The following is a 27,519-nucleotide window of genomic DNA, read 5'->3' on the forward strand; positions in this document are numbered from 1 at the left end:
TGAGCCATGGGGAACTCCGCTCATCACCGGTTGCCACTGATAGTCACCCTCTGCTTGCAGTCTGTCAACCATGCTCTAATCCATTGGATAGTGCACTGATCTATGCCAAAATTTCTTTATCAGGATATCATGCAACACTTAGTCAAAGGCCTTTCTGAAATCCAGGTAAACCACATCCACTACGTCCCCTCTGTCTAGCCACCTCAAGACCATATCATAGAATTCCACAAGTTTTGTTTGCAGAAACAGGGTTCGTTTGCCAGGATTTTTTGATTTAAATTGGATTTTTTTTTAATAATATGTCTTTTGAGGAAAAGTATCTAAATATTGTTTTCCATTTAAGACACATTACAATACAAGGGTTATTCATAATAAGGATTAGTGTTTAATTATGTACCATAATTAAAGGCTGTATATTCACGCAATGTTTCAGTTTCTTGGAAATGAATTTTTAGGTTTTTGTAAGATTATTGGGCATTTTTTCTATCTAGAAGGTATTATTGCAGGTGCTTGGTTTTAGAGTTCTCAAAACTGTGATTGTGTGTCTACAGAGATCACATGCCTCTTCTTCATGCAAAACTGTTATAAAATAAACACAGAGAGTTAAGGAAAAGTACCTTAATCCTATTGTTCCTTCGCAAATCTTATGTATACAGACTCAACTCCTTACCTCTTAAGTGCTAAGTTTCAAAAAATTGATGAATAGAAGATGGATGGGAGTGGAATAGACCTGCATGAGAAGCTAAGGGTGAAGACAGAGGGGCAAGCAGTAAAAATCAAAGTAAAGCCTTTTGAGAATACTCCCCAAGGCTTTGTATATAGCCTGAAGTTATTTTATTATACTTTCCCCAGAGAAAAAACCCTATAATGGCAGCAGTCTGTAAAAGAGAACCAATTTGGAAATATTTTAATGAAGTTCCTCTACCTACATGTAAGGAAGGCATGTGTGCAAATTATGTAGAAATTCATGATTTAAATCTAGTCCTACTGACTAGTGATTCAAAGCGTGGTTCAGTTTGATTTAAATTAAACCCACCCTGGTTAGGTAATATGGGGTATTCTAGTCTGTTATTCCATTCATGCTTAAGACCCTATGTATAATATTTATTCACCAATATTAAAGATTTATAAACATAAATTGTAGGCTGATTTAACTTTTCAGCCTTGATTGATACTTCCAATAACACAGGCAGCTCTAAAGCTGTAAACATGGTAGGACCAAACCTGGATACTAACAGATGTTTCAAATGCATATATTGCCATGCATCTATAGCTGACAATTTAGATTTAGCATACAAATTAGAAAATTGCCAAAAAAAATCTATCTGATCCAAAGTAAAGATCATCCTATCTGGATGATACTGAAAATCCTGCCCAACAAACATTTTCTTGCCTATTTTTAAATCCAGGTTTCCTCATTAAATTAATTTTACATGTTAAAATTAATATGTTAAACTGCAACTGGTATGAAAATATACATCACAACTCTTTAGCAGCAACAACTGGAAGGCTACTATCTACTTTGGTATGGCAAGAGTACAGTGTAGTCCACCTGGAGAGAGGATTCTGAATTCCAAAACAGACCAGGGAGAACAATCTAATTTAAGTAGAAGACCAAAATTGAGTACATGTCAACAAATAAGTCAAATGGTATGAAGAAAGGTCAGGGAGGCCAAGTCCACACTCTTTCACTGGAAGTTGCATCCTTTTCAAGGATATTTATGGTAGAGTGGACCCTCATAAGAATTCAACTTCTGAAAATACTTGCTGGGCATAAATAAAGGCATACTGTGTAAAACATATACTATCTGAGGTATTACATTCATTTTAAGTTTATTTACCCTAAACCAGGGGTCCTCAAACTCTTTCACTAGGGGGCCAGTTGAAAGCTGCTAGTGCTGGATGTGGGCCGGAAAGGTGGAGCTGGCAGTGTGCGCGGATCAGGGCGGGGGCAGCATGCGCACTGAGGCGGGGGCGGGTCATGCAGCGAGGCAAGATGAGGCGAGGCACAGGAGGGCGTGCGCGGCGAGGCGAGGTGCAGGCGGGTGCGGTGAGGTGGGGGTCGTGCGGCGAGGCAAGATGAGGCGAGGCACAGGAGGGCGTGTGCAGCGAGGGGAAGTGAGGCGAGGTGCAGGCGGGTGCGCTGAGGTGGGGGTCGTGCGGCGAGGCAAGACGAGGCGAGGCACAGGAGGGCGTGCGCAGCGAGGGGAGGCGAGGCGCAGGCGGGAGTGAATGGGGATGTACCACGAGGTGGGCGCATAAGGCAGCAGCTTGCTCGCTTGGAGATCATTTTCTCTGAGTGAGAAAACCACTGCCTCCTCGCACATGGGGCGATGTGGGCCGTGAGTGCGCGTGTGTGGGCATGGGTGCACACGTGGGCATGGCAGGACGGATCCGGCCGCCGGACCGTAGTTTGAGGACCCATGCCCTAAACCATAAACATAACTTTATAATGCTTACCTGCCAATATCCTTTGAGATCTCATTAATCAACTTATTCAAATTTAACTTAATCATGTGTAATCTGTCTCAAGACAAGAACTTCAAGATAAATATTAATTTCGGCACAGAGTCTAAATTGCCAATTAGATAGCACAGTATTATCTTCAGCAGACATGAGTTCTAACTTCAACCAGTTAACAGAATAACCAGATTAAGTGTCCAAATTAATCATCTGCATTAAGGCCAAGTTCCAAAATAAGCAACAGAAGATTATCGGCATAGAGAATAGTTTACATCCTAATGTATTATGCACAAATTCATGAATATTATGATTTTGTCTGGTGGCACAGAACAGTGGTGTTGCACATAAATCAAATATCAATAGGGAAGGAGGGCATTCCTGTCATGTGCCTTTCTCAAGAAGAAAAAACCTCAGACAAGACTCAGTTGGCCCCAACTCTTGCTCATAGTGTTTCATACAGAATTATAAACAATTTCTGAAATTCTGGAGAAAAACCAAAATTTCTCAGTGTGGCATAAATTTCCAATAAATTTTAGTAAGGGCCTTCTTCTTATTTAAACAGGTAACAGCATCAGTGGGAGGCTGCCATAGCTTGTGTCATCCAAGGCATCCTGCCATCCAACAGGCAGAAGATACAATATTCAAATAACCCTACAACTGGCTGTAAGTTATTTGAGGGTTGGTTTTCCTTCAAACAAAGCCTGGTGACAGTCTGGCCACTGCTTATATCTCATGGAAATTATTCCAACACACCATTTCCAAGTACAATTCAAAATGCTGGATTCAATCGTAATTGGTCTTTTCCTACATGAACCTGCCTGAGGTGTCAACACAGGCTACTAATGCCCTACTCTGGGTCTCTTTACTGTTCAAAGTGGGGTGAATGTAGACAGGAACCTCATATTTCTGTAACTCCACTGCTGCAATTTCCTTCCCAGGAAAGTTCTCCTGGTGCTGTATATTTAGATTTTAGCACCGCCGCCTTTTCTTCTGCCAAGGCCTTTTAGGTACTTTTGTGTGTAAATCTGATTTTATGCTTGTATTTTATTCTAAGTTGCTCTGTTGTGGTATACTATAAGTTTACCATGATTTTGTTGTTTTAATAATTTAGAAGCCAGTTTGGGTGCTTCAGCTGAATGGGTGACAAGCATTCCAAAAATAAACAAAAACAAATATCGTGCTTCCAAAAGTACTTTAATGTAAAATATGGACACAGATATGATAAATAATAATCTCCATAAACCAGTGAATGCATATGTACATTAAATGTAAAATGGGGGGAAACAACCATGTATTGTTTTGTTTAAAAAAAGATGCCATGCTGTATCTTCTTTGTGAATTACTGCCCATAATATCCATTTAATTGCAATAATATTGGAACAATCAGAGAACAGCTGCAGTGCACTATGCCAAGGCAGGAGTTAAAGGCCAAAATCTTTATTGAACTCCACACATAATGGTTATTTTGCTTCATACAATGTTAATTGTTCTCAACTACAGCTGCCCTTATACATCACTGAAATGCAATTTACACAAACTGTATTCATTACAAAGTACCTACTGGCTGCTGAGAAAAAAGCGTAATCAACAGAATTGTGAAAAATACACCATGATCCTATAATTTATTCGGGATGCTCATATGACAGCCGGTATTGCACAGTGGTTAGGGTGCTGAACTGGGTCTTCCCAGCCCCCATTTGGCCATTTAGCTCACTGGTTCCTTGGCTAACTTTGGTCCAGCCACTAATGCTCAGAGGCCAAACCAATTTCATGGAATCATTGTGAGGATAAAATGGGGGAGTGGGAGATGATCACTTAAAGCTGCCTTGGGTTCCTTGCAGGAATAAAGGTGGGATATAAATGTAATAAATACAGCATAGAGAAAAGAAAACCATGTAACATGAATAAATAAAAAATGCTGATTCTGTAATTCTACTGGAGGCAAGAATAGCTGTGGAAAGCCAGAAAGAGCTTATGATCACAGATGGGCAGTGCCAATCACCCCAAAGTGCCATGGCTGTCACTGGTGGTGGCCCAAGCAAGTTTGGTAAAAAGACAATGAATGCTTGCTGTTTCCTCTTACTTACGAAAGGATTGGTTGTCTGAATTCAGATAATATAACAACACACTGTAGCAACCATCAGAACAAGCCATGGGTTTTCTTTTTTCCCATTAACAGGTCATCCTGTAAGTAACAGTCCAAGTGCATACAACATGACAATCCACTCTGGCTTCCTACCCATGATGAATTGTTATGCTATAGGAAACTAGTCACTGATTGCAGTATAGGTTTCAATTCACCATGTTCACTGTTTAGGCATAATTATAAAAAGGAAGATATGTTGTGTTAGCACTGAGCCTCCTTCCTCAAATGACAATCTTCAAACTTTTTCTTAAGAGGATATAATTATTAACACAACCAGAATCAAGTTGAGTTTACATCTCTAATTGTATAGTTGCACAGTCCATTAAAACACTGCTGCTCAGTTCCAACACTATTATCCCCAGTCCTTCCCTTTTTGTTTTTTAAAGACAGTTTACGCATTCATTGCACCTTCTCTGGAAAACCGCAGCCAAAAACAGTGATTGTTCTTCACACAAAGATGTAACGGCAGTGGGGAGACTGCACCACTGGCAGCCTCCCCTTGATATAACACACATTCAGTCTGCAAAGGGATGCCTACGTACAAAAACAGTGCATGTGAATGGTATGTCCACACAGGCCCATTCCCTTTCTTTTCCACATCCACACATGAAGGCACCTATCTTCCTTGATAAGGAAGTGGGATGTTTTTGTACAACTACAATAAAAAGTAAGATATTGTACTGGAAAACTGTTCTACTCTTCCATCCTATCTTCTGGAAAAATCTGTAAGATTGCAGAAGGGAGAATACTTGCAACAAATATATTGATGAGGAATAGTTTCTTGTTCAAGAGCATATTGAGGGTTTCTGCATCCTCCTCACAATGGAGAAGAGGCACAGGGACACATAATAGCCCAGTATGAACCGCACTGGTGTATTCCCTGTCCCCAGTCAATGCAGGAGCCAACTGCTCACCAAGGAAATTCACATAAACCTCAGAAGTTCAGGTTGTTGTGTCCTGCAAACTCAAGCCAGGGTGAATTGTTTCTACAGGTAACATGCCACCCAGAATCCTATGTTGGCTGCCAGAAGAATGGACTTCTTTTAAAACAAGGTTTTTAATAGAGCTAAACAAGGTTTTCTGAGAAGAAAATACATACAGATTTCACAGCTACATATATCCCTGTTAAAACAAAGAACAAAACAAACCCTGTTTAGTCCTGGTAAAAAGCCTTTCCAAAAAAAAAAAAGTCCTTTTTTTTTTTTTTTATAGGTTCCAAAACTCTGTGCTCCCATGAATGGAGTGGGATGCACTTTGCCCCTTTCCTGAACATCATCACAGGGGGCACAATGAAACTGTAACTGTTGCCCCAAAGTACCGCTTGGGCACTTGTATAGTGGCTGTTACTGGTGATGGCCCAGACAAGTTTGTTAAGAGCAGCAAGTTTGCTGCCCTTACCCAGGAACTTGTTTGCACCTTCCTGGTACCCACAATAGGGTGGAGTTGCTTGGGTCTGGACAATACAGCAAGCAACACCGTGGATACTACAGTGCCAAGAATAAAGCATGGGTTGTTATGGTGGCTTATTGCTCACAAACAAGTTCCCCTGCAGGAAACAGTCTGGTTTCATATTACATGACAACACACCATGCTTAGTTATTCATGATTGGTTGTCACATTGTATGACAGTGCATATAACAGTGCACTGGCTCAAAGGCAACTTAATTTTCTCCCCTGGCCCTTGAAGTAATTTTCTTGCTTCTGTCTACCTTGTGAGTTTGACATGGCAATGGTGTTGCTTTTCTTGCAAGATAAAATAATTTAACTTCTCTTAGCACAGTGCTAACATAATAGACTTCTGGTGAGCAGTGGCAGGTAAGTATTTGCATTCCATATTTACAATCTGTTCCCTTATGTATATATATCTGTTCATTAATGGTACATTTGTTAAACTACTGTACATTTGTTCTGTGCATCTGTCATGGGTACAGTTTTCATTATATTAACTCATGCAGGAAGAATGGTGAAAGTCAGCCCTAATTGAATAGAAAGCAAATCTATTTTTGTTAATTCCTGAAATACATATGCCTTATTGTAACTTTGCTGGCAATTTCCTTAAATTAGGAAACGAAATACACATGAATTCTGAAGACATTCAGTACTAACTAGCGTAAGAATAAAAATTGGTTGACATCAAAGTATTTTTGTTTTCTTTGGTAAATGAATTATTTAATGAATTTCTTAGATGCTGAAATAAATAAGGCTTTCATAATAAGAGATGTTTATATTAAGTGGAATTCATTTAAATTGAAGAATTGCCCCTTTGATCTTTCAAGATTTGTAGAATAAGGTCTTAGGCACTTTTCCGAGTCATAGAATTCTATTAAAGCAAGAATCCTTGTATTTGTTCACTTTAAAAGCTCTAAACTGGCCATTAAAAATAATGGGTAGGTTGGAAAAAAAGGGGTGTAACTCATTTTGTGGCTTTAGGCTGTAAATCTATCATTCTTGCTGCTTCTCATGCATGTGAAGGTGACCAAATTGCTTGTTTTATGGAATGTTTTGCTTTCATCTGAAGTGGATTTTTTTGTTTTTTTGCTTTTGTTCATTTTTATCAGAGTGAGAAACAGGATACTTTCCTTTATAGTACTTCATTGGCAACTGTGATTGAATATGGCCATCTCACCTTCTTAATATGTGGTTTACTCAGCACTAGAACCTTGCCTCATGACAGCGACTGACTTATTTGATACACATAGGATCAGTTAATAAGGCTTGGACAAGTTTCTTGTATTGTAAGGGACATGATTCTAGAAGGTATTCTTGAGCTACAGTGCTAGAGTCCCCTTTCACTGTATGCTACAACAACCTCTCTGAACAAGAATGAATATCCACTGAAGCACAACGTTAATTCTGTATGTCAGAGTATGAGCACACACATTTTATTTATTATGTATCTCTAGCACTACCAGGATGCTTTGCAACCTGGCAAAGCAGTCATTATAGCTTTCTCTGTACAAGCTGAGGCAGATTCCTCTGTTCAGTGTCCACCATCTGGCAACATCTTTCCCAGGCTTTCAATAGACAAACAGGAAAGCTTCTTGGAAAACATCCTTTCTGGCTTATCGGGATTAACATGAGACAGAGTTCCTTCACGAAACACCTGAGAACCCTGCTATGAAGAGATGTTTCAGTCTTTCTACTTTAAGCTACAATTACAAAGTGGAATTTAGAAGAAATTACATAGTTTCTTTTTGGTTGGAACATACATTGTTAGACATACTATTAGTGTTTGTCCCTTCCAAAAAGAAACTCTGTAGGCTTGTAACTGTTTATTAAAAAGTGGAGAGATCATTCACCCACTTTGTCTTCACTTATGAAAATGAGGGAACACCTGAAGGCCCCTCCAAAAACCCTGAAGTGTTTAAGACCTACCCCTTTCACAAACAAGGATAACTTGTGGCATTGTTAACATTTGACAGCTCAAATGCACAAATCAGACAGGAAACATTTTTAAAAGGAGCACAAATGTTTGCATAGATTATGGTGGACAATAAAAAGGCAGGGGAACCATAGATAGTCACTCCAAGGTTCCACTGGAGCACCCAGGAGGGACTCTCATAGCTATCAAAAGGCAGAACTGGTAAAGGCAGCTTGGCAGACACGTTTCACAATCTGGAGAAAACACAGTGAGAAATTATTGCAAACCATTATTAGCTCAATACAGTAGTGATGAGGTGGGGTAAAGCCCCTGCAAACTACAAACAAGTGCTACCTGGGCAGTTTTGGAGTGGCTGGCAAATGTGGATATGCAGCAACTTCTTGGCAAGGGCTATACGGATTTTATGCTGCTTTTGTCACGTGGCTCTGTAATGGTTTGACTGAAGCCCTGGTCAGTTGCATTATTCAGTTTCAGACAACACAAGTCACCATAATTTAAACAAACCTCACAACGAAGGGTGACAAAACTACTGTGGTTTCAAATGACACACTAGGCCACCATGACTTAACATGCTACATGAACTCAGTCAAAGTGTTCATGAGTACTTTTCTACTGATATATCAGTGACAGTATTACATCTTTGGTAACCCTGGTCTATCCTGGAAGTTATGTATTCCACAGAGTTCAGATTTACATAAATCCATTCTTTCATACTGACCCTATCCACTCACAACCAGGAAAACTTTGCAAACATTTTCCACAAATGGCTATCTTCTTGTTTTCAGCAGGTGGCACCATAATACTATTTTGCAAGTTAATAGCCTAATAAAAGTTAACAGAACAATTGTATTTATAACCTAACATACAATTCAGGAATCTATGTGGTTTTTGTTTTTTCCTTCAATCTCTAGTTATTTAAACATTTACAGAGTTTCTCCATAGAATAACAAAATTCTTACCTAAACTTCTGAAGCAGATTTTACCAGTAAAACATACTGTTCCACATAATGCATGCTCGAGGACTATGTTTTTGATTAATGATTTTTTCTGTCGATGAAGAAATTTATTATGACATTGTAAAATATCACACCAATTTATTGAAATGTTCTTCTATGTTACAAACTGTTATTTCACCAGTTCATATATTACTTATAAGATTCTTTTAAAGGCACCAAGGAAAAAATACATCAAGATCACAGTCTTATGAATTGCACTGCTGATAAGCAGAACCCCCCCACAGCAGAGCCCTGTACCTATGGGAGGTCTGCCAACAAGAGCCAGGCAGGGTAAGAGAAGAACAGAAGTTCTTTTGGCCCATGTAGCATATCTACCTACATTCCACTGGGTGAGGGGACTAAGAGGCTTCCGGATCTTTTAGAAGACCATCTGCCTCTCCTTCTCTGTCTACCACCATGTTCCTTTTCCATCCTCTCCAATCTATTCCAAGGTTGCCAATGCAAATGCAAATAGTGAAAATATTTCCAGATTAACCTGGCTTTTATTTAACAGTCTATCAGTTTAAAAACCAATGGGGCTAAGCAGGCAGGCTGCCTGAAATGCATCTGCTCCCCCTTTTACCATAGCAACCACAATCAATTCCTTCATAGGCATGTCGTGAGTGGATGTGGGCATGTCGTGAGCGGAGCCAGCTGGTGCCGGAGGTCAGACTAGATGGCCCGGGAGGTACCTTCTGACTCACTCTGTTTCTATGTTTCTAGAGGCAGTGAACATGATGTCCATTTGCATCCTGACAAGGTGATTAGAGACTGAACAACTTAGCAGATAAGCCACAGTTTGCTGTTGAGCAAACAACTAGGTTGTTTAAGCCCCAAATAACCCATTAGTCCAGATTCAGACACCAGACTCCACAACATATGAAGATCTGATTGTGGGTCATGGAATAAAAGCACAAGTGGATGAGTTTCAGGCAGGATGTCCTCTTGTGCACAAAACCCATCAGATGTTTTAACTGACGGGTTGTCATCAGTTAAATAATGACTTTTAAGCTATCATAGGGTCTCACACAGTCTTTTTTATTATTAGCAGCCATAACATTTGTGAGGTCTACTTTAAAAGTCATTTTTTCATCAGATGTCACAATTATCTATGTAGGCAATGGTGAAATCTAATCAATCTTTCAAAGGAACTAGAAGCTATACCATAATAGCAGCCATATCTGCATAATCTAGACAAAAGAGGAATAATGAAACTTACCCAAACTGTTATCACTGCTTGTTGGCCAAGAAGCAATTCTATCCCTTAATGCTTTCTTTTTATGAGTCTCATCTGATTTTACTGAAAGTTCCACCTCTTCTTTCCTGATTTCTCGCACGAGCTGCATACGACATCGTGTAAAATCCTGAAAGGAAATCTTCCCATTTTCATCTGCACCGAGTTGATGCATTATCTCCACCACAGACTCTTCCATGTTCAGCTGGCGACACACCATTAGTAAGTCATTCCTAAAAATTAAAAATAAGACAGTAGAGTGGAGAGAAAAAAAGGCAAACAGCAGTAACTTAGCTCAAATGCAAACTTATTTGTATAAGGGGAATAGGCAATACTATGCAAAGGCCATTTAAGTCCAATAAAACAACTGCATATTTTTTCTTATTTCAGCAAGGGTACTTGGCATAACCACATTTTACAAACCCTTGAGCTTCCATGCACACTTTTTTTTTTTTACAAATAAGTTTTTTACTCTTATTCAGATATGGAGAAATAAAACCTCTATAGAACTCATAAGGGGATAGAAAGGGGACTGAGAAGATGACTATAATGGCATGCATTTTTAATAGCCCACTAGGTGCAAATTTAACAAAAGTGAGATGTCTGGAAACAAAACCTAAAACTTAATGAGGATATGACTATCCCATTCCACCTAACAGCTCATCATGCTGCATGAGACTCTCTACAGGGGAAGAATAAAAAAAAAACCAGGAATCTAGAACACCTCTGGGAATCCTGTACAGCTAAATCACATCCAAATGGCCTGTACTTTTTATTTCACTTAAAGGTGGAAAATTCTGAAGTAGGAAGTGTGTGTGTGTGGGAGAGGGAGAATACATACATGTGTGTATACCATAAAGACACACCCTTGTACCCCTGGCTTCCAAAGGAAAGCAAATGAAAACATTAAAAAATCTTTTTGCAATTGACATTCAGCCTGAGCTCATTTAACTTCCAACCTAGTTAAAAGTTTCAGCTGATCTAAAAGAATTATTAAGTGAAGTTAACACTAAGATCAGGAAAGTACACATCAGTCTAAGAAGTTATAAGAACGGCAAGAAGAACCAAGTAAATTTAAACAATTCTTAATCCATTTCAATGGGTGAAGCATAGAGTCAAATCTTTCCAACTTAAATCAATGCAGCTTGAAAGGGTATGCTTTAGGTGAATTTTGTCAAGTACTTGTATGTCTATATATTTTTTCTCATATTTTTCTGATGTGGATCCACCACTATGCATCATTAATTTTTAAGTTTGTAACTAATTTTAAAGGTGATTTTTTGTGCTGTTGTACTGAGGGACTATTTTTGTGCAATACCGAAAAGAAAAGAAAAGAAAAATGAAATGTCGACCAAAGTAAATTAGTAACATTTTCAAACAGCCATGTTGAATCAATGAATATTAAGCTTTCCAATGCGGGCCACGTTTTGGGAAGCCTTTGAGCAAAGCATTCTTACAGAGTCCTTCTTGCTTGAGGAGAGGCACCTCCCCCTCACCACAATCCCCACTGCTCATTGGCTTGCCCTATATTCCAGCTATCCTGAGAAGATAATGACTGGGCAAATAGAAGCTGCTGCTCCTCTTCACTCCTGTCCCTACACACTCACTTTGAAAGGAGTAAGTCAATAAGCAACAACAGCAAATGCAAAAAACAGCCAACTGGCACTTCAGTACTGATGCATTAAATCCCACACCTTTGGGAAGAAAGTATGCATAGCAATAATTTGCAAAACTGTCTAGTACATCTTAAAACAACCATGAGGAGACTTGGGAGGCTCCATGAGTTGTCCCATACCTCCAATGCATACCCTGAGGCTTGGTTCATAGCAAGTAGCCAAGGATGCAAATCCTACAACCCTTCTTATATCCTAACTCCTAACCAGAATAGAACAAACGCATACTGAGAGGGACGCTCCAACTCTGATTCCCCTTCACTGTTGACCCTGTGGGAGTTGATAATGACAAAGGCAAGGGCCTATGCCGATAAAAACAGGATGAATGCTAATTTTCTGGACTCTTCTATGCTGCCAACTATAACATCCTTCTGGATGGGTTGGGATGGCAGTGGGGACACTGTGTTGCAGTAGTACAGCCCATTCCCATTCTAGGGGCCACTTCCAGAAGCTGCTGGGAAACTATTTTTGATGGTGTAACCTCCTTGAGGTACTGTGTGCATGCTGTGGATATAATATAGCTTGACTTCACAAAGCTTTTGTCAAAGTGCTCCATGATAGCAAACGAGCTAAAAGTGGGTTAGGTGAAGCAACAATAATGTGGATCCACAGTTGGCTACAGAATCAGACTTAAAGAATGCTCATGGCACCTCAAACTGGGGAGACATAAGAAGTGGGGTACCACTGGGTACAGACCTACACTTGTGCTCTTCAACATTTTTATTAATGATCTGTATGAGGAAGTACAGAGAATGATTATCAGATTTGCAGGGGACACAAACAAAGGGTGGGATAGCTAATACTCTGGAAGACAGAAAGACAATTCAAGGTGATTTTGATAGGTTGGAAATCTGCTCTGAAAACAAAAGAATGAAATTCAATGGGGACAAATGCCAAGTTCTTCACTTAGGAAAAAGAAACCTAATTGCAAGATGGGAATACTTGGCTCAACAATGCTGCAAGTGAGAAAGATCTTGGAATGATTGTAAATCACAAACTGAATATGAGTCAACAATGTGCTGTGGTTGCAAAAAGGTAAACCCTGAAATAGGCTGCATTAATATAAGTATCACTTTGAAACGATGTGAAATACTAGTTCCCCTTTACTCAGTGCTAGTTAGGCCTCATCTGGAGTACAGTGTGTCCAGTTTTGGGTACCACAATTTCAGAAAGAAGCAGATAAGTTGAAAAGCATTCAGAGGTGGGCAACAAGGATGATCTAAGGACTGAAAACAAAGCCCTGTGAGGACAGATTGAAAGAAAGGACATTTTTAGTCCTGACAAGAGGAGACTGAAGGGAGATATGATAGCACTCTACAAGTGAAAGGCTGTCACAAAAAGAAAACTCAGGATCTCTTCTCAATCATCCCAAAGTGCAGGACATGGAATAATGGACTAAAGTTACAGGAAGCCAGGTTTTGGTTGAACATCAGGAAGAACTTCCTGACTGTTACAACAATAAAACCTAGGGATGTTGTGGGCTCTTTCACACTAGAGGCTATCAAGATGCAACTGGACATCCATCTAAGAGGGATGGTTTAACTTGGAGTCCTGCACTGAGCAGAGGGGTGGATCTGATGACCCTCTGACCCCCATTGCTCTCTACTATTCTATAATTCTACAACTCAGTAAGTCTGCCCCATAGCATTCACACTGTGAGGTCATGCAGAATTTTATTTTGTACCCAATTTTCTTTAACATCTACATGAATCTGTTATATGAGGTTATATGGAGATAACAATCAAGGTGTCATCAATAGACCGATGATACCACCTCTCTTTTTAATCAGTTTTTGATATGACTGTCAAGGAACTAAGCCAGTGACCAGAGTTGATAATGAGGACAAATAAACTGATATTCAGACTGAGATGGCTACTTTATTTGACTTCAGCTTTTTTTGGAAAACATCTCACCTTCCTTCTACCTGCAAAGATTAGGTTTTTAGTTTGGGGGTGATGCAACTATTGCCATAGGTCCAAATGACTTCCATGCACCTTTCATCACTTATGACTTCTTTGTAACATTCTGCCCTACAAAGCTCTCTTGGCACTAAACCTGTTGTCTTTACAGTGCAATTTGTCCATGCCTTATAGAATGGCTCCTCAAACTAAGGCCCGTGGGCTGGATCCAGCCCGCCATACCCTTTTAACTGGCCCGCCCCACAGGTTTTGCACTCGCTGGGCACACGCACAGGCATGCGGCTTGCTTGCGAGGAGGTCATTTTGAACTCGCTTGAAGACAACGATCTCCTCAAGAGCAAGTCAGCACCTCGCTGTGTGTGCAACCAGCAGCAGCTTGCTCGCAGACTCCATCGGAGAAAATGATCTCCTCGTGATAAAGCTGGCACCTCACCCCCACCTCGCATGCATGCACGTATGCGCTCCCCTACCCCCCGCCGGCAGCCCGCAGCCACCTCTGGCACCTGTCAACTGGCCCCCTGTTCAAAATGTTTGAGGACCCCTGCCTTATAGCATTATTTCTTACATTTTAGTACGTAATGTGTGTGCTTTATCTTCAAAAGACTGTCTGGATTCAATTATAAACCAAAACAAATATAAAAGCTTTCAGAGCCTTTAAAACCCATCCCAACATTATAATCCATTTGAAAAGAAGAACAGAGTTGAAAAGTTTAGCTAGCTAGGATCAATCCACATACATTGCCATGCACTATAGGCATAGAAATGATTTCCTGACTACCAGCATGCAACATGTCACAAAATATATTTTTTCACTGTGCTTATAATCTCCTGCAAAAAATGTCAGTCGCTGCATTCATCTTTTAAAACTCCACTGTTTGTTATTGTACTGGAATATATTAATAGATTTCCTACATATTGGGCTCTCTCAGTGCTATAAGCCTTGCTGATTTGGTGACATGGACGAATGACTCATAAAATACCCAATTTGAGCATGCAGGAAGCAGGGAATGAAATCAAAGCTAACATACCTCATTTAGGAAATTAGTTCTTATTTTGAAACAACTAGCATAGCAGCATCTAATTAAAGATTCCAAATTTACAAGATGGTGAAAGAGCACAGCATTTTTACTAAGTGATAAGAAATGATAACTAAAAGGCAAATATGAAAGCTGAAACTACACTGGCAATTTTACCTATTGATTCAGGACCCACAAAGAGGGGACAAAGAATGTAAAATATGACAGGGTTTCTTCTGCACTGTGTTTTACCAGCAGCTGCTGTTCTGGGAAAACACCCAATACTAACAAGAGTATAAGGAAACAATTATCAAAGAGATGCTAAGAAGCTAAATTAGGCAGACATGTGAATGGCTCCCAAGAAGTATGTGGCAGAATAGACTTAATTGTGTTCTGTATTAAGAAGTCATATGAAACAAGCAGATAGACATGTATTTTAGGTTCTTAATATATAATGATCAATGCTATTGGATACATGAAGATAGTAATGCATCAATATCTATAAACTGTAAATAGTATTTCTTACACTAAAGTGACATCCATGTCAGTACGTAGAACAGCCCTAAATGATCTTAGAAAAAGAGGATTGCATGGAGAAAGCTAATTACTTTCAACTAAGTACCAGTTCAGATATGATAGGTGGGTCTTTTTCTGAAAGCAAATAAGACAGCTATATGACAGCTATGATTTCAATGATGACAGCAGCTTTAAAACTGCCACTCTCATAGAAGCCATGTTGACTACATGTACTGCAACTCCATGAAACTGTGCAACTCCATGAAATTGTTAGTTAATACACTAACAATAAACAAACATAGATCAGTTGCTGCTTTCAGACTCATAACCAATGTCTCCAAGACTAAGTATAGTGGCTAAGTGTGATTACTGGCTGGCCTTTGTCCAACCCAAAGCATGCAGTGTAACAGCAGTGAACTCTATCACTCTGCACTCTTGCCTTCATTTCATGCAAACAACCATTTTCAGCTATGCATAAACACCATGCAGGAGGAGGAGGGAAGAACATTGGCTGAATGCACAGTAAGCCCTTGGCCCTTTAGCGCCTCTGAGGTCCATTTCCAAGAGTCAGCTCATTCCAGACTAGTTATGAGAGGGGCAGAGTGGAGGCCCCATGTTCGAAGGGACTGCAAATAATCCTATGGCCTTCCAAAAAAATGTCAAGAGGTCATTAAGACTTCACCCTAAGTATACTTAGAGCATTTTCCAACATTCAAGAATGAGGACAACCCTGGATTCAACTCTGGCAAAGAGTTCTATGGTGAATCCCCTTGATAGCAGCTGAAAGAGGCAGTGTCAAAACCAGTGCCAGCTATTTTAATTCCCTACAATGCCCTTTATATTGGCTTACTCCAGACACAGTACACAGTTAAAGTGAAATTGTATACCTGATATGCAAAATATAAGTGCTCAACATGACAGAGCCAATGGAACCAACTGGGTGACTTTGGGCTACCCATAGCCTTTCAGTCCAACCTACCTCACAAGGATGTTGTTGTGAGGATAAGACTAAGACCAGGGGGAGGAGAATGGTGTAAGCCACTTTGAGTTCTTTGTAAGAAAAAAGGAAATAAATCCAATAACCAAAGTAGAGCAGTAAACAGTAGAGAAATTCATTTTAAATATTTACCTGATTATCTATTGAGATACGAATTTTCTTCTAGATGTACAATATACCAGTGGCAGTTCAGTTTCAGGGAAATTAAAAATAAAAATAAAAAAAACCATCAAGAAAAGGTTTACCAAAATGTCCTTGGACTACAATCCTACACAGACTCAAAAGTATTAATAATTAATAAAAGTATTAATAAATAATTCCAAGCACGGGATTGGGATCTGGATCTTGGAAGTGGTTAACGCCTCTCTGAGGGAGAGTCGGGTACCTGCCCCTTTAAAGGAGGCGGTAGTCCGACCGGTCCTGAAGAAAGTGTCACTGGATCCAGAGATGGCCACTAATTATAGACCAGTGGCCAACATCCCGTTTCTGGGCAAGGTGTTGGAGCGAGTGGTGGCGGGACAACTCCAAGCACTCTTGGATGAAACTGATTATCTGGACCCATTTCAGTCCGGCTTCAGACCCGGGTACGGTACTGAATCTGCCTTGCTCACCCTGTACGATGACCTGTGCAGTGAGAAGGACAGGGGGAGTGCGTCCCTGTTGGTTCTTCTGGACCTCTCAGCGGCTTTCGATACCATCGACCATGGTATCCTTCTAAATAGGCTAGCGGTATTGGGGGTCGGAGGCACTGCTTTGCAGTGGTTCTGCTCCTATCTCAATGACCGATTCCAGAAGGTGGTGCTGGGGGACTATGGCTCTGCACCATGGCAGCTATGCCATGGAGTACTGCAGGGGTCCATTTTGTTCCCTTTGCTGTTTAACATCTACATGAAACTGCTGGGAGAGATCATCAGGAGGTGTGGGCTGCGGAATCATCAGTACGCTGATGATACCCAGCTCTACCTCTCTTTTTCCACCAATCCAGGTGATGCAGCGGCTGTGCTGAACCGGTGCCTGGCCAAGGTAATGGGCTGGATGAGGGCCAATAAACTGAAGCTCAATCCAGACAAGACGGAGGTCCTGTTGGTTGGCAGATCGGGCTTTGGAGAGGGTGAATTGAACCTAGTCCTGAATGGGGTTGCACTCCCTCTTAGGGACAAGGTCCGCAGCTTGGGAGTGCTCCTCAACCTGGAGCTTTCATTGGAAGCTCAGGTGACAGCAGTGGCGAGGAGCGCTTTCCTTCAGCTTCGGCTGACCCATCAGCTGCAGCCCTACCTGGAGTACGACTGCCTGGCGACAGTGACACACGCGCTGGTGACTTCCCATCTTGACTTCTGTAACGCGCTCTACATGGGGCTACCCTTGAAGACGGTCCGGATACTTCAATTGGTTCAAAATAGAGCCGCCAGGCTGCTAACGGAGACTAGGCGTTATGTTCACATGACTCCAGTCCTCTGTCAGCTTCACTGGCTTCCCACTGAAGTCCGGGCCCAATTCAAGGTGTTGGTGATGACCTATAAAGCCCTAAACGGCTTGGGTCCTGGCTACCTGAAGGAGCGCTTACGTCCATGTATGCCCACCTGCCCCCTGAGATCTGCGGGAGAGGCCCTTCTCCGGGAACCCTCCGTGAAGGAAATTAGGAGGATAGGTACCCGGAGGAGGGCTTTCTCTGCAGTGGCACCCAATCTATGGAATGCGCTCCCCAGAGAGGTCTGCCTGGTGCCATCGTTATTTGTTTTTCAGCGCCAGGCGAAGACCTTTTTATTCAAACGTCATTTTAATTGCTAATATTATTTCCTTATTTTATTCTTTGGCCAGGGCGACTTATTTTATATTGTAAATTCGTTTTATATTTTTAATGTATTATATTTTAATGTTTTGTGAACCGCCCCGAGGCTTCGGCGAATGGGGCGGCATAGAAATTTTCTAAATAAATAAATATTTATGTTGCATTTTCTACATTTTAAAGCTTGCTTTAGAAAACATTAGGTGTTATTTTATTTGGTGCTTTCTCATGATTTGCTACTACTAAGAACCAAGATTTAATGTTGGGGGGGGTAATATTTGTTTCTAATTATTATAGTTAATGTCCAACAGTTTAATATTCTTGCCACCTTACTGTGACTACACAAATATGCTTAGCATATTTTAAAATTTTAATTCCCAAAAAGATTAGCAGCAGGACATGTGTTAAATGCACTCATTAAAATGAACTAAGCTAATTAACACCCAAATGATAGAGAACAATAACTAAATAAGGAATATTTCACATTTACACTACTAATTCTAGCAGATGTATGTGAATATTCCCAGCAATAAGATAGAGTATTCATGTGGGATTTTTTCCAAAACAATTTCTAAGACTTGTCTGGACAAGCCTGTCACCACCCATTCTGTTTAAAATGCTCAAATAAATGCACTGAAACTTTAATCTACTCTCTCTCCCCACTACTAAAACACTGCAAGAAGAGAACACAGGGTTTCATTACAACTTGCTACTTTTAGAACTTTTCCCTTTCTTGTCTTACCTCAGTTTAGACCTATAAAGGAAGGTTCCTCAGACAAAAAATCTGGCATCAGGCCCACATAAAAGAAAAATATGGAAACAATCCAAACTAAAAGAAAGGTTGCATTGTACTTCAGAGATCTGTGCCTAGACATCCAGAAAAGCTCAGTGACTACAAATACTGCATATACTGATATAAAGGGAAGGCTCCTATGCTGTCCATGTCCTACCACCATTGATACTGCACTAGCAGAAGCTGGTGTTTGTGGATCATCAATAGCACTTCTGAGCACAACAAACTTTTGTGCTAGTAACTATTCCTGATGTTGTGCAAACATTGGTTTCCAATGGGGCAATAGTACTAGGGCAGGGACACTACTGAATCCTAAAAATGTTTAATGCTTTAATGTTCCTATTACACAATGCAGCTGATTGTTCTTGAATGCCCCTGTACACAGCAGTGGAATTTTACATATACAGGACTGGTAAGATACAAGCCATTAGCACTAGCTTGGTAAACTGTTTATGGGCTGTCACAGAAGAACAAGCAAAGCCAGCATTAGGAGCCAGAACACCTGGAAGCTCAGGGGAGTACCAAACATCATGGCCACTTGCTTGATTTTCCTTTTGATACTGAAATTAGAAGGGAGAGAGACAGAGATAGGAGACAGTTCAGAACCTGCTAACCTGGTGAGAAAACCAACTCCAAGTCCCAAGCTATATTTATAATCTAGGCTAATTTAGTCCTTTGAATTGGAATAAGGTCAGCACTAATAGTGCAAGACAAGTTAACCGCTTTTTAAATTTTGATCTTGCTTTTGTATTAGATCCTTGTTGTATATGTCTAGTGTATGGGATCATTTAATTGAAACAGATCCAAATTAAAAATGTCACTATGTAAGTTTGAATTCCTAAAGGTTTGGCAATCTACTTCGTCTGTACCATCTGGGGAATTAACTAGGGACTAGTGCATGTGAGCTAAATTATATTCTTACATTATAAGATACATACTGCCTATATTTGCAATAAAAATGAATTATGAAATACAAACTTGTTTAAACAATGGTGTGTCAGTCTTATAGTTTGTTAGTTTACAAGTTGATTCTTTAGTTAAGACTTATTAGTTAAATCAACAAGAGTTAAGGACTCTTTTACAGGCACTGAGTGTCTGTAGTTGGTTTCCAGACCTCTCCTGCAATATCAAACAGCTACTCACCAGCAACACCAATGTAACATTAACCAGGCTTTGTAGCACATCCTGATGATATCTCTATCTCCTTGTCTACTCTGCCAATGCTATCACAGGACTTAATGTTGTTACTCACAACATCATAATCATGCTGTATGTTTATCTTCCAATGTGCTATATGCTGTCATTTGTCACCAATGCCCTACTGCACAGGATGACCTGGCCAAGCTCCACACAAAATAGACACAAACATGACATCAGAAACCAGAATACTCAGAAACCATGGCAAGAAAAACCAGCTTCTCAGAACCTTCTGTGAAGGTAAGCCATTCTTGAAGAAAACTTCAGTGACTGATTTCAACATGAAACAGCTGAGCTACAATTCATCAAGCGGGTCAACTTTATCTCTGGTGTCTTGGAGAAGAACCAATGGGTTTTTATCATGTGTGTTGATCAAATTATCAATGCAAGTATTTTATTTTATTTATTTATAACATTTCTATGCCGCACCCATCACCGAAGCCTCGGGGCGGCTCACAAGGAAAATAAACAAAGCATAGAACAACATTAAAAATTTGGAGTTCTCGGCGATAATATAAAACCATTAAATAAAACACAGATTAACAATTAAAATACCATTTAAATAAAAAGGTCTTGGCCTGGTGTCGCAAAGCAAATAACGACAGTGCCAAGCGGACCTCTCTGGGGAGCGCATTCCATAGATGGGGCGCCACCGCAGAGAAGGCCCTCCTCCGCGTACTCACCCTCCTAATATCCCTCACAGAAAGCTCCCAGAGAAGGGCCTCCCCCGCCAATCTCAGGGGGCGGGGGGGCATATATGGACGCAAGCGCTCCTTTAGTATGTCTGTGTTACCCCACAACACCCATTTTGTTAATAACTAAGGTTTATAAGGTAATTATCACAGTCAGTATTTTACAAATTTCAGTCTCCCTGACCTCATAGTTTGCCCTTTCACCACAGCATCAGCACACCCACATGCAAGCTGGAGATAACACTTCTTGCACCTGAGGTAGTAGGCTGTAGGTAGTAGGCTGTAGTCCACAAAAGCTAATACCAGCCTTTTCCAACTTAATGTCCTCTAGAAGTTTTAAATACAGCTCCAATCATCCTTCACCATTAGTCATGCTGGGTAGGATAATTAGCAGTCCAAAGAATCTGGAGAGCAATACACGGAGGAAGGCTGGCTTAGCTATAATAAATGGGTTAGTCTCTAAATTGCTATAAGATTCTGTCCTGTTTTTACTTCTGTAAAATGCTCATTTTAAATGACAGCATCAAACACCTGTGTCCTTGAGAAAAGAGCCAAATTATTTCAAAAAACATAATTACCCATGCTGGTGACTTCAAGTTCCTTTATATATTTAAATAAAAGTCATTAAAAATTGCCAGTTAAAATATCTGTAAACATAAATTTTAACAGAAAGACAATGAACTGGATAAAAACAATTCAGCATTAATTCTGTGTTTTTTCCAATACCATAATTAATACTATTAACACAGTATTTGCACATACAATAAATATGGTAGAGCAGTCCTTACCCTATTCTACATGCATTGCATCATCACTATGGTTGTTATATACATAAAACTATACACATCTAGGGATGTTGCTTTTTTACATGTTCTAGTTGTATACATAAAGGAATTATACAGATAGGTATAGGTTAAGGGTGGGTCTAGGTAGCCACCATGATGCTTCCTATACTTGAAAAAAAATTCAGATAGACAATGCCATACTCATACACAATGACCCAATGCAAAGATTACCACTCCAGATCTTCAAAGCCTATGACATGTTTCAGGACTGGTCAAACTGTGTCTCAGGAGCCACATGCAGCTCTGAATTTATTTTGCAGCTCTTCACTTGCTGCTCTGGGCACCTGCTTGCCATTCACCCACAGAAGCCTGCTTGCCGCTCACTACCTATTGCTGCCACACACTTGCAGCTTTCAAGGATCTGCCATTTTATGATATGTGGCTCTTCCCTTGAGCAAGTCCAGCCACCACTGACTATTCCTTCGTCCAGGTGCCTCATATTTCCTACTCACTTCCCTCGTTTGATCCAAGTAGTCTGCTATTACATTTGAGTCAAGAGACCTACACTTAGCATTAGCCCAGAACTATCTCCTAACTATCACTATAACACAAAAGCTATGATACTTTTAAATTAACGGTATATTCACATAGCAGCAAATGGGTATTTAGAAATTTCAATAACACATAATCTGAACAGTACAATTCTAAATAGTTACTTGTATAAATTCTTCCTACTGCACCTCCACACAGCTGAAGAAGAGTTGGGAAAAGGTTTTCCCCAAATAAATCTTTCTAAAGCTGTTTGCATGGGTTTGCCATTTTTTTCATGTTCTTATCTCATTTTCTTTTTGTTATCGCATATGCCACTGAATAATACAAGTAGCATTTCTATCCCATAGCATGTGCATTAAAATATCATCTTATGTAAAAATTAGCATTAAACACAATAGGACATGCTGTTGATCTGACGGCACTGTGTTCAGATGCAGAGGTAGTCAAACCATCTAGCAACTGCCAGTTTCCATATCATCACAATTACCTTTGGCTATGTCAGCATTTCACTGCCTTTCATAATGTGGTACAATCAGTGGCCACAGCAGTTGAGCAATCAACTGTGCAATCAACAAAAGCTGAACATTAGGAATTCAGCCGGATGAAAGGCATTTTAATTAGTTAGCCACAGGATTTTTAGAGTGTAATCCCATACATGTTTACTGCAAAGCAGGTTCCACTGTACCCAATGCTGCTTGCTTCTGAGAATGAGTCCTACAAATAGATTGCACTGTTAGTTGACTGATCAACTGATTCAATAGGACAAGCACACCTGGATGTAAGATTGTATACATGTTGTAGCTGGTATTATCTTTGAAGAGACATTCCATCCTAACTGAGAAAAAGCAAGGAATGCATCTTAAGACTGAAGACCCCCAGCTGTTCTGAATAAAGGCACTTGTATTAAAATACTACTACCACTACGGCTGTGCTGCTGCTAATACTACTAACAACAACACTTTTCTGTTTAATATGCTGCTCAATCAGGTATATCTCTTTAATCAATTGAATATATACATGATTAAATTAGTATATATTGTGGTGTAACTGAAAGTTTGCATTATCTAATTTTTCTTCCTTCTATCATTAATATTTCACAGAACTATAAAATGTAGCAGTTTATATAAGGGACTAAATACTCAGGGAACCTTTTCTCATTGCTCAAAATCTTCTTACTGTTAGCTTTATCATGTTTAAAGGCCATTTATGGAAGAATAAAGCTTGTCACTGTGACTAGAATCTAGGTTTATTATATCACATAACAAACCGCCAATAGGCATCCCTTTTAGCAACCTCCATCATCCTACCAATTTGTTTCACCACAACATACTCCTTACAAACAACAGCCAAATGATTGTGATTTACTACTGGATTACCTATCCTGCAGCCTGAACCTGCCTAGCAACCTAGTGCAATGATGTATAACCATGCAGCAGTTCACAGTTCCCTTAAACAGAATTAACAAAAGCTTTGGTTGCAAGTGCATTGCTCAAAGAAAAGAATGGCTTTTCAAAACCTCTACAGAGGCAACTGCATTTTACTCTAACAAATTTCAGTTTAACATATTGGTGATTTAACACAGCGGTATCCTCTCTATATTTTAAGTTTTCTTTGATTCAATATTTTGTTGAGAGAACCATTAATTTAATCACGTTTTTCAATAGTAACACTAAAATTACTATGAAGCAAACAATTAGCAACAGTTTCAAGTTAATTTTATCACTCTGTACCTATTTTATTAAAATATATGTGAGGTTTCTAACACTAACACTGTTTATTGAGGTAGCTTATATTATAGTGTTACTGGCTTCAACCCCAAGTGTGACTTCCATGAAAAGAAATTCTCCTTCCATTAATGGAAAGATTTTGATTCAAAAGAGGATTCCACTAGCAGATTTTCCTACTACCCCCTTCCTAACCCCCACTGTTCTACAGAATCTCCCAACCTTCCAGAACAGATGGGTGGGGCAGAAAGGGAAGGAAAAATAGGTTAATATCTCCCAGTCCCCATTTTACTAAAGAAGCAGGCTTATGATCCAAGCCACTGTGTACAGTACGGCTTACTTTATTAATTCTGTGGTTGCTTTCATTAAATCCACAACAAAAATAGTAACTTAAATGTTCCTTTAGGAGGTATTCAGTGCAATACCACCACTAATAAAAATTACATTGTAATAAATGACCTCTGGCACAATGCTTACAGTTATGCAGGCTTTTCCAGGGAAACTAATTGTACCAGCAAGCGCTACTGGTATTGCTCTAGAGATCCTTTGCTTTAGCGCAGCTTCATTTATGTTAGCAGAAATGTTGCACTTGATACTTTCTGTTGCTTGCATCTGGAGAAATGTAGACCTTTTTTCTATTTTTGACATATTTACAGGATGATAAATACATTATAATAAATATAATTCCATACAAATGGGCCCTGGGTATCTAAAGGAACGCTTACGTCCATATATGCCCTCCCACCCCTTGAGATCAGCAACAGATGCCCTTCTCCAGGAACCCTCTGTGAATGATATTAGGAGGGTGAGTACCCGGAGGAGGACTTTCTCTGCGGTGGCGCCCCACCTATGGAATGTGCTCCCCAGAGAGGTCCGCCTGGCGCCGTCGTTATTTGTTTTTCAGTGCCAGGCTAAGACCTTTTTATTTAAAACTTATTTTAATTGTTAATTTATTATGTAGGTTTTTTAACAAAAAAAAATTTTTAAGCCGAGATGCACCGGTTTTTAATATTTTTATTGTATAATTTTTATATGCGTTTGTTTGTTTTTGTTGTGAGCCGCCCCAAGGCTTTGTTGTGATGGGGACGGCATAGAAATGTTTTAAATAAATAAATTACATTGAACTAAAAATGAGCATATAAAGCTTAGGACCAGTATTGGCCTTTGCACAGAACATGAAGCTCTAATCTGAAACCCTTATTATGCCACATTTTCATTGGGCATTTCTTTGCTCTCCAATTTCCATGAATGAAAATCATGAACTCCAGAGGAGAAGGGCAACAGTCAGATTAATAACTGGGACTATTCTGATGTGTGCAATCACATATATTTGGTAGAAGTTTCTGACAAATGTTTAAGAACTTACTGTCTGTGATACTGTCTCAAGCAGTTTTTAATGCAAATAAACTATTAATTTGCACATGTTAGCAGCAAATTTTTTCACTATTGACTGAACAATTTGATGCAAGGAATCCTTTTAGTAGAACAAAATCTATGTATTTCTCATTTGTACCACCAACATCAAAATCTTTGGTTTTAGTTTTGCTCAAAGCTGTATCTCCGATGTGCAAACACCAAAATTCATAGGTGTTTGAGATTTTTTGAGCTAACTATCGCCAAGCTCTGCAAAGTCATGTTACTTGAATATGCACACCACAGTACAAATAGGAAAAGGAGATTGAAATATCAGACACCTAGCACCCTTTCGTAACCACCTCTTTACCTCTGCTTAAGTACTGTACAATCTACATTTTAGAGTCTTCTCCCCATACTCTCAGCTGATCTCATGTTTTCTTCTCCCATGCAAGACCAATCACTAGTCTTCCTTCGTACCTATTCTCAGGTTACTTAGCCTAAGTTCTTCTACCTTCCCCCAGGTAACATAGCCCTTATGCTACCACTCTTCAGTGACTTAAGAAATTCTATGTTCATACAACAACGTTAGTCTCTTGCTTTGTATTTTATCTTTAAAATCTGGCTGAGACTACTAGCACCACAAAACCAAACCAATATTTAACATTTATGAATTGAAGACAGAAACTCTCAACATTCCTTTACATCCCCTTACATACCCATTCCATGTCTACTCAGAAATAAGTCTCACACAGTTCAAGAGCTTCCCCTCCAATAAACAGATACCAAACTGCAGTACCAGAGGCTGAGTTTTGCATTATCCTGTGAAACTGGGCTTCCCCAGTCTGGTTCCTTCCAGATGTTTAGGGTTTCCACTCCCATTGCTGCAGGCCAGCATAGCCAATGGTATGGAATGCTGTGGTCTAAAGCACCTAGAGCACACTAGGTTGGAGAAGCCTTTGTTCAGCTTCTCTAGATTATACAGACATCATACACAAGCATTCAGGTTTGTTTTTTTTAAGCCTCTATAAATCAACCCAAGTACAACTGTTGCAGTTTTGTGCAACTCTTGGCAATGAACAATGGTTGCAGATTGTGACATTTTACACAAGGTTTTTAGCTGTTATTGCATTTACTAATCTGGTATAAAAATTCCCTACACCTACTTCTGCTGAAGCATGTTTGTCAGAAGAGCAGACTATGATGGCTAACTCTATAGTGACAGAAATTGAAACAATCGTATTTTATTTGCCTGTCTTACACTAATGAAGCATAATAGTATAGATCAACGTAATACATTTGCAAACTGTATGTTACTGCTCTGTGTTCTATCATTATGCTGTTTTGGAGCTGCAAATTAACTTTCTCTGTGTGAAGTAAATGCAAGTAAGTGAAGCATAGCTCTCAGCATTTTCAGAAACAAGCAATCTACAAGGAACACAAAGACAACAATAAACACAACTGTGAACTACAATGATTCTTGTTCACTCCTATATTATCTATTTACAGATCTTATCTAGTGTTCACAAACATGATTGAACACAAATGAATGGCTTAAACGGTTTACCAAAAAAATGGAAAACAAAGTTGTAAATATGTGAAATATTTATACTGTAAAACAGAGCAGTACTATGTTATAACATCATCAGGTATGAATCTGTTCCTGAAAGAACATGGAAAATTAGCATCAATTCAATTCCTTCAAATTCTGTAAGCAGTAATAAATACAGCAAATTTATTAAAAACATAATATGCATTTTCAACTTACCAACACAGGTACAACTCTGATGCTGCAGAGAAATCTAAGACATCAAATTTTCCCTAATCCATTCACAAATACATTTAAAATTTTGAAGCAGACTATGCCAGAAAGGTTCAGAGTCCATTCTTAAAATTTACCCAGTTTTCCCCAACCTAGTGCCTTCTGGGTGTGTTATTTTTATTTATTTAGCATGTTTGTATACTGTCTCATAGCCACATGTTTCCCTAGATCATTTACATAATGAAAATCAACAACATAAAACATAATAAATAACATAATTAGACTTCAACACCCATCATCTCCATCCATCAAGGCCAATAGAAATTGTAGCACAACATATGTAAAAGGCACCAGTTTAGGAAAAACTGATCTAGAGACCTTCAAGCTACCCAACAAGGCAGACAGATATTTCCAATGCTCCAGATAAAGCTGAGAGGGAGGGGGGTACTGTTCTCCATGTTTCTCACATCTATGGAACACATGGATCAGCTTTCATTAAAACTGCAGGTAGGAATTTGCAGGAAACAAACCTAT

At 39.5% G+C, this 27,519-nt stretch overlaps 1 protein-coding gene across 1 annotated transcript in view; it reads right to left on the bottom strand.

Moving 5' to 3' along the window:
* MCC (MCC regulator of WNT signaling pathway) overlaps positions 1-27,519 on the bottom strand; it is a 240,214-nt gene that overhangs the window by 208,046 nt on the left and 4,649 nt on the right. Inside the window, exon 2 of the mRNA XM_044446082.1 lies at positions 10,206-10,453. Coding sequence (XP_044302017.1) covers positions 10,206-10,453 — 248 coding nt within the window. The remainder of the gene's footprint in view (positions 1-10,205; positions 10,454-27,519) is intronic.

This window comes from Varanus komodoensis, unplaced genomic scaffold, assembly GCF_004798865.1.
Source record: "Varanus komodoensis strain SLA01 unplaced genomic scaffold, ASM479886v1 scaffold5, whole genome shotgun sequence".
NCBI lineage: Eukaryota > Metazoa > Chordata > Lepidosauria > Squamata > Varanidae > Varanus > Varanus komodoensis.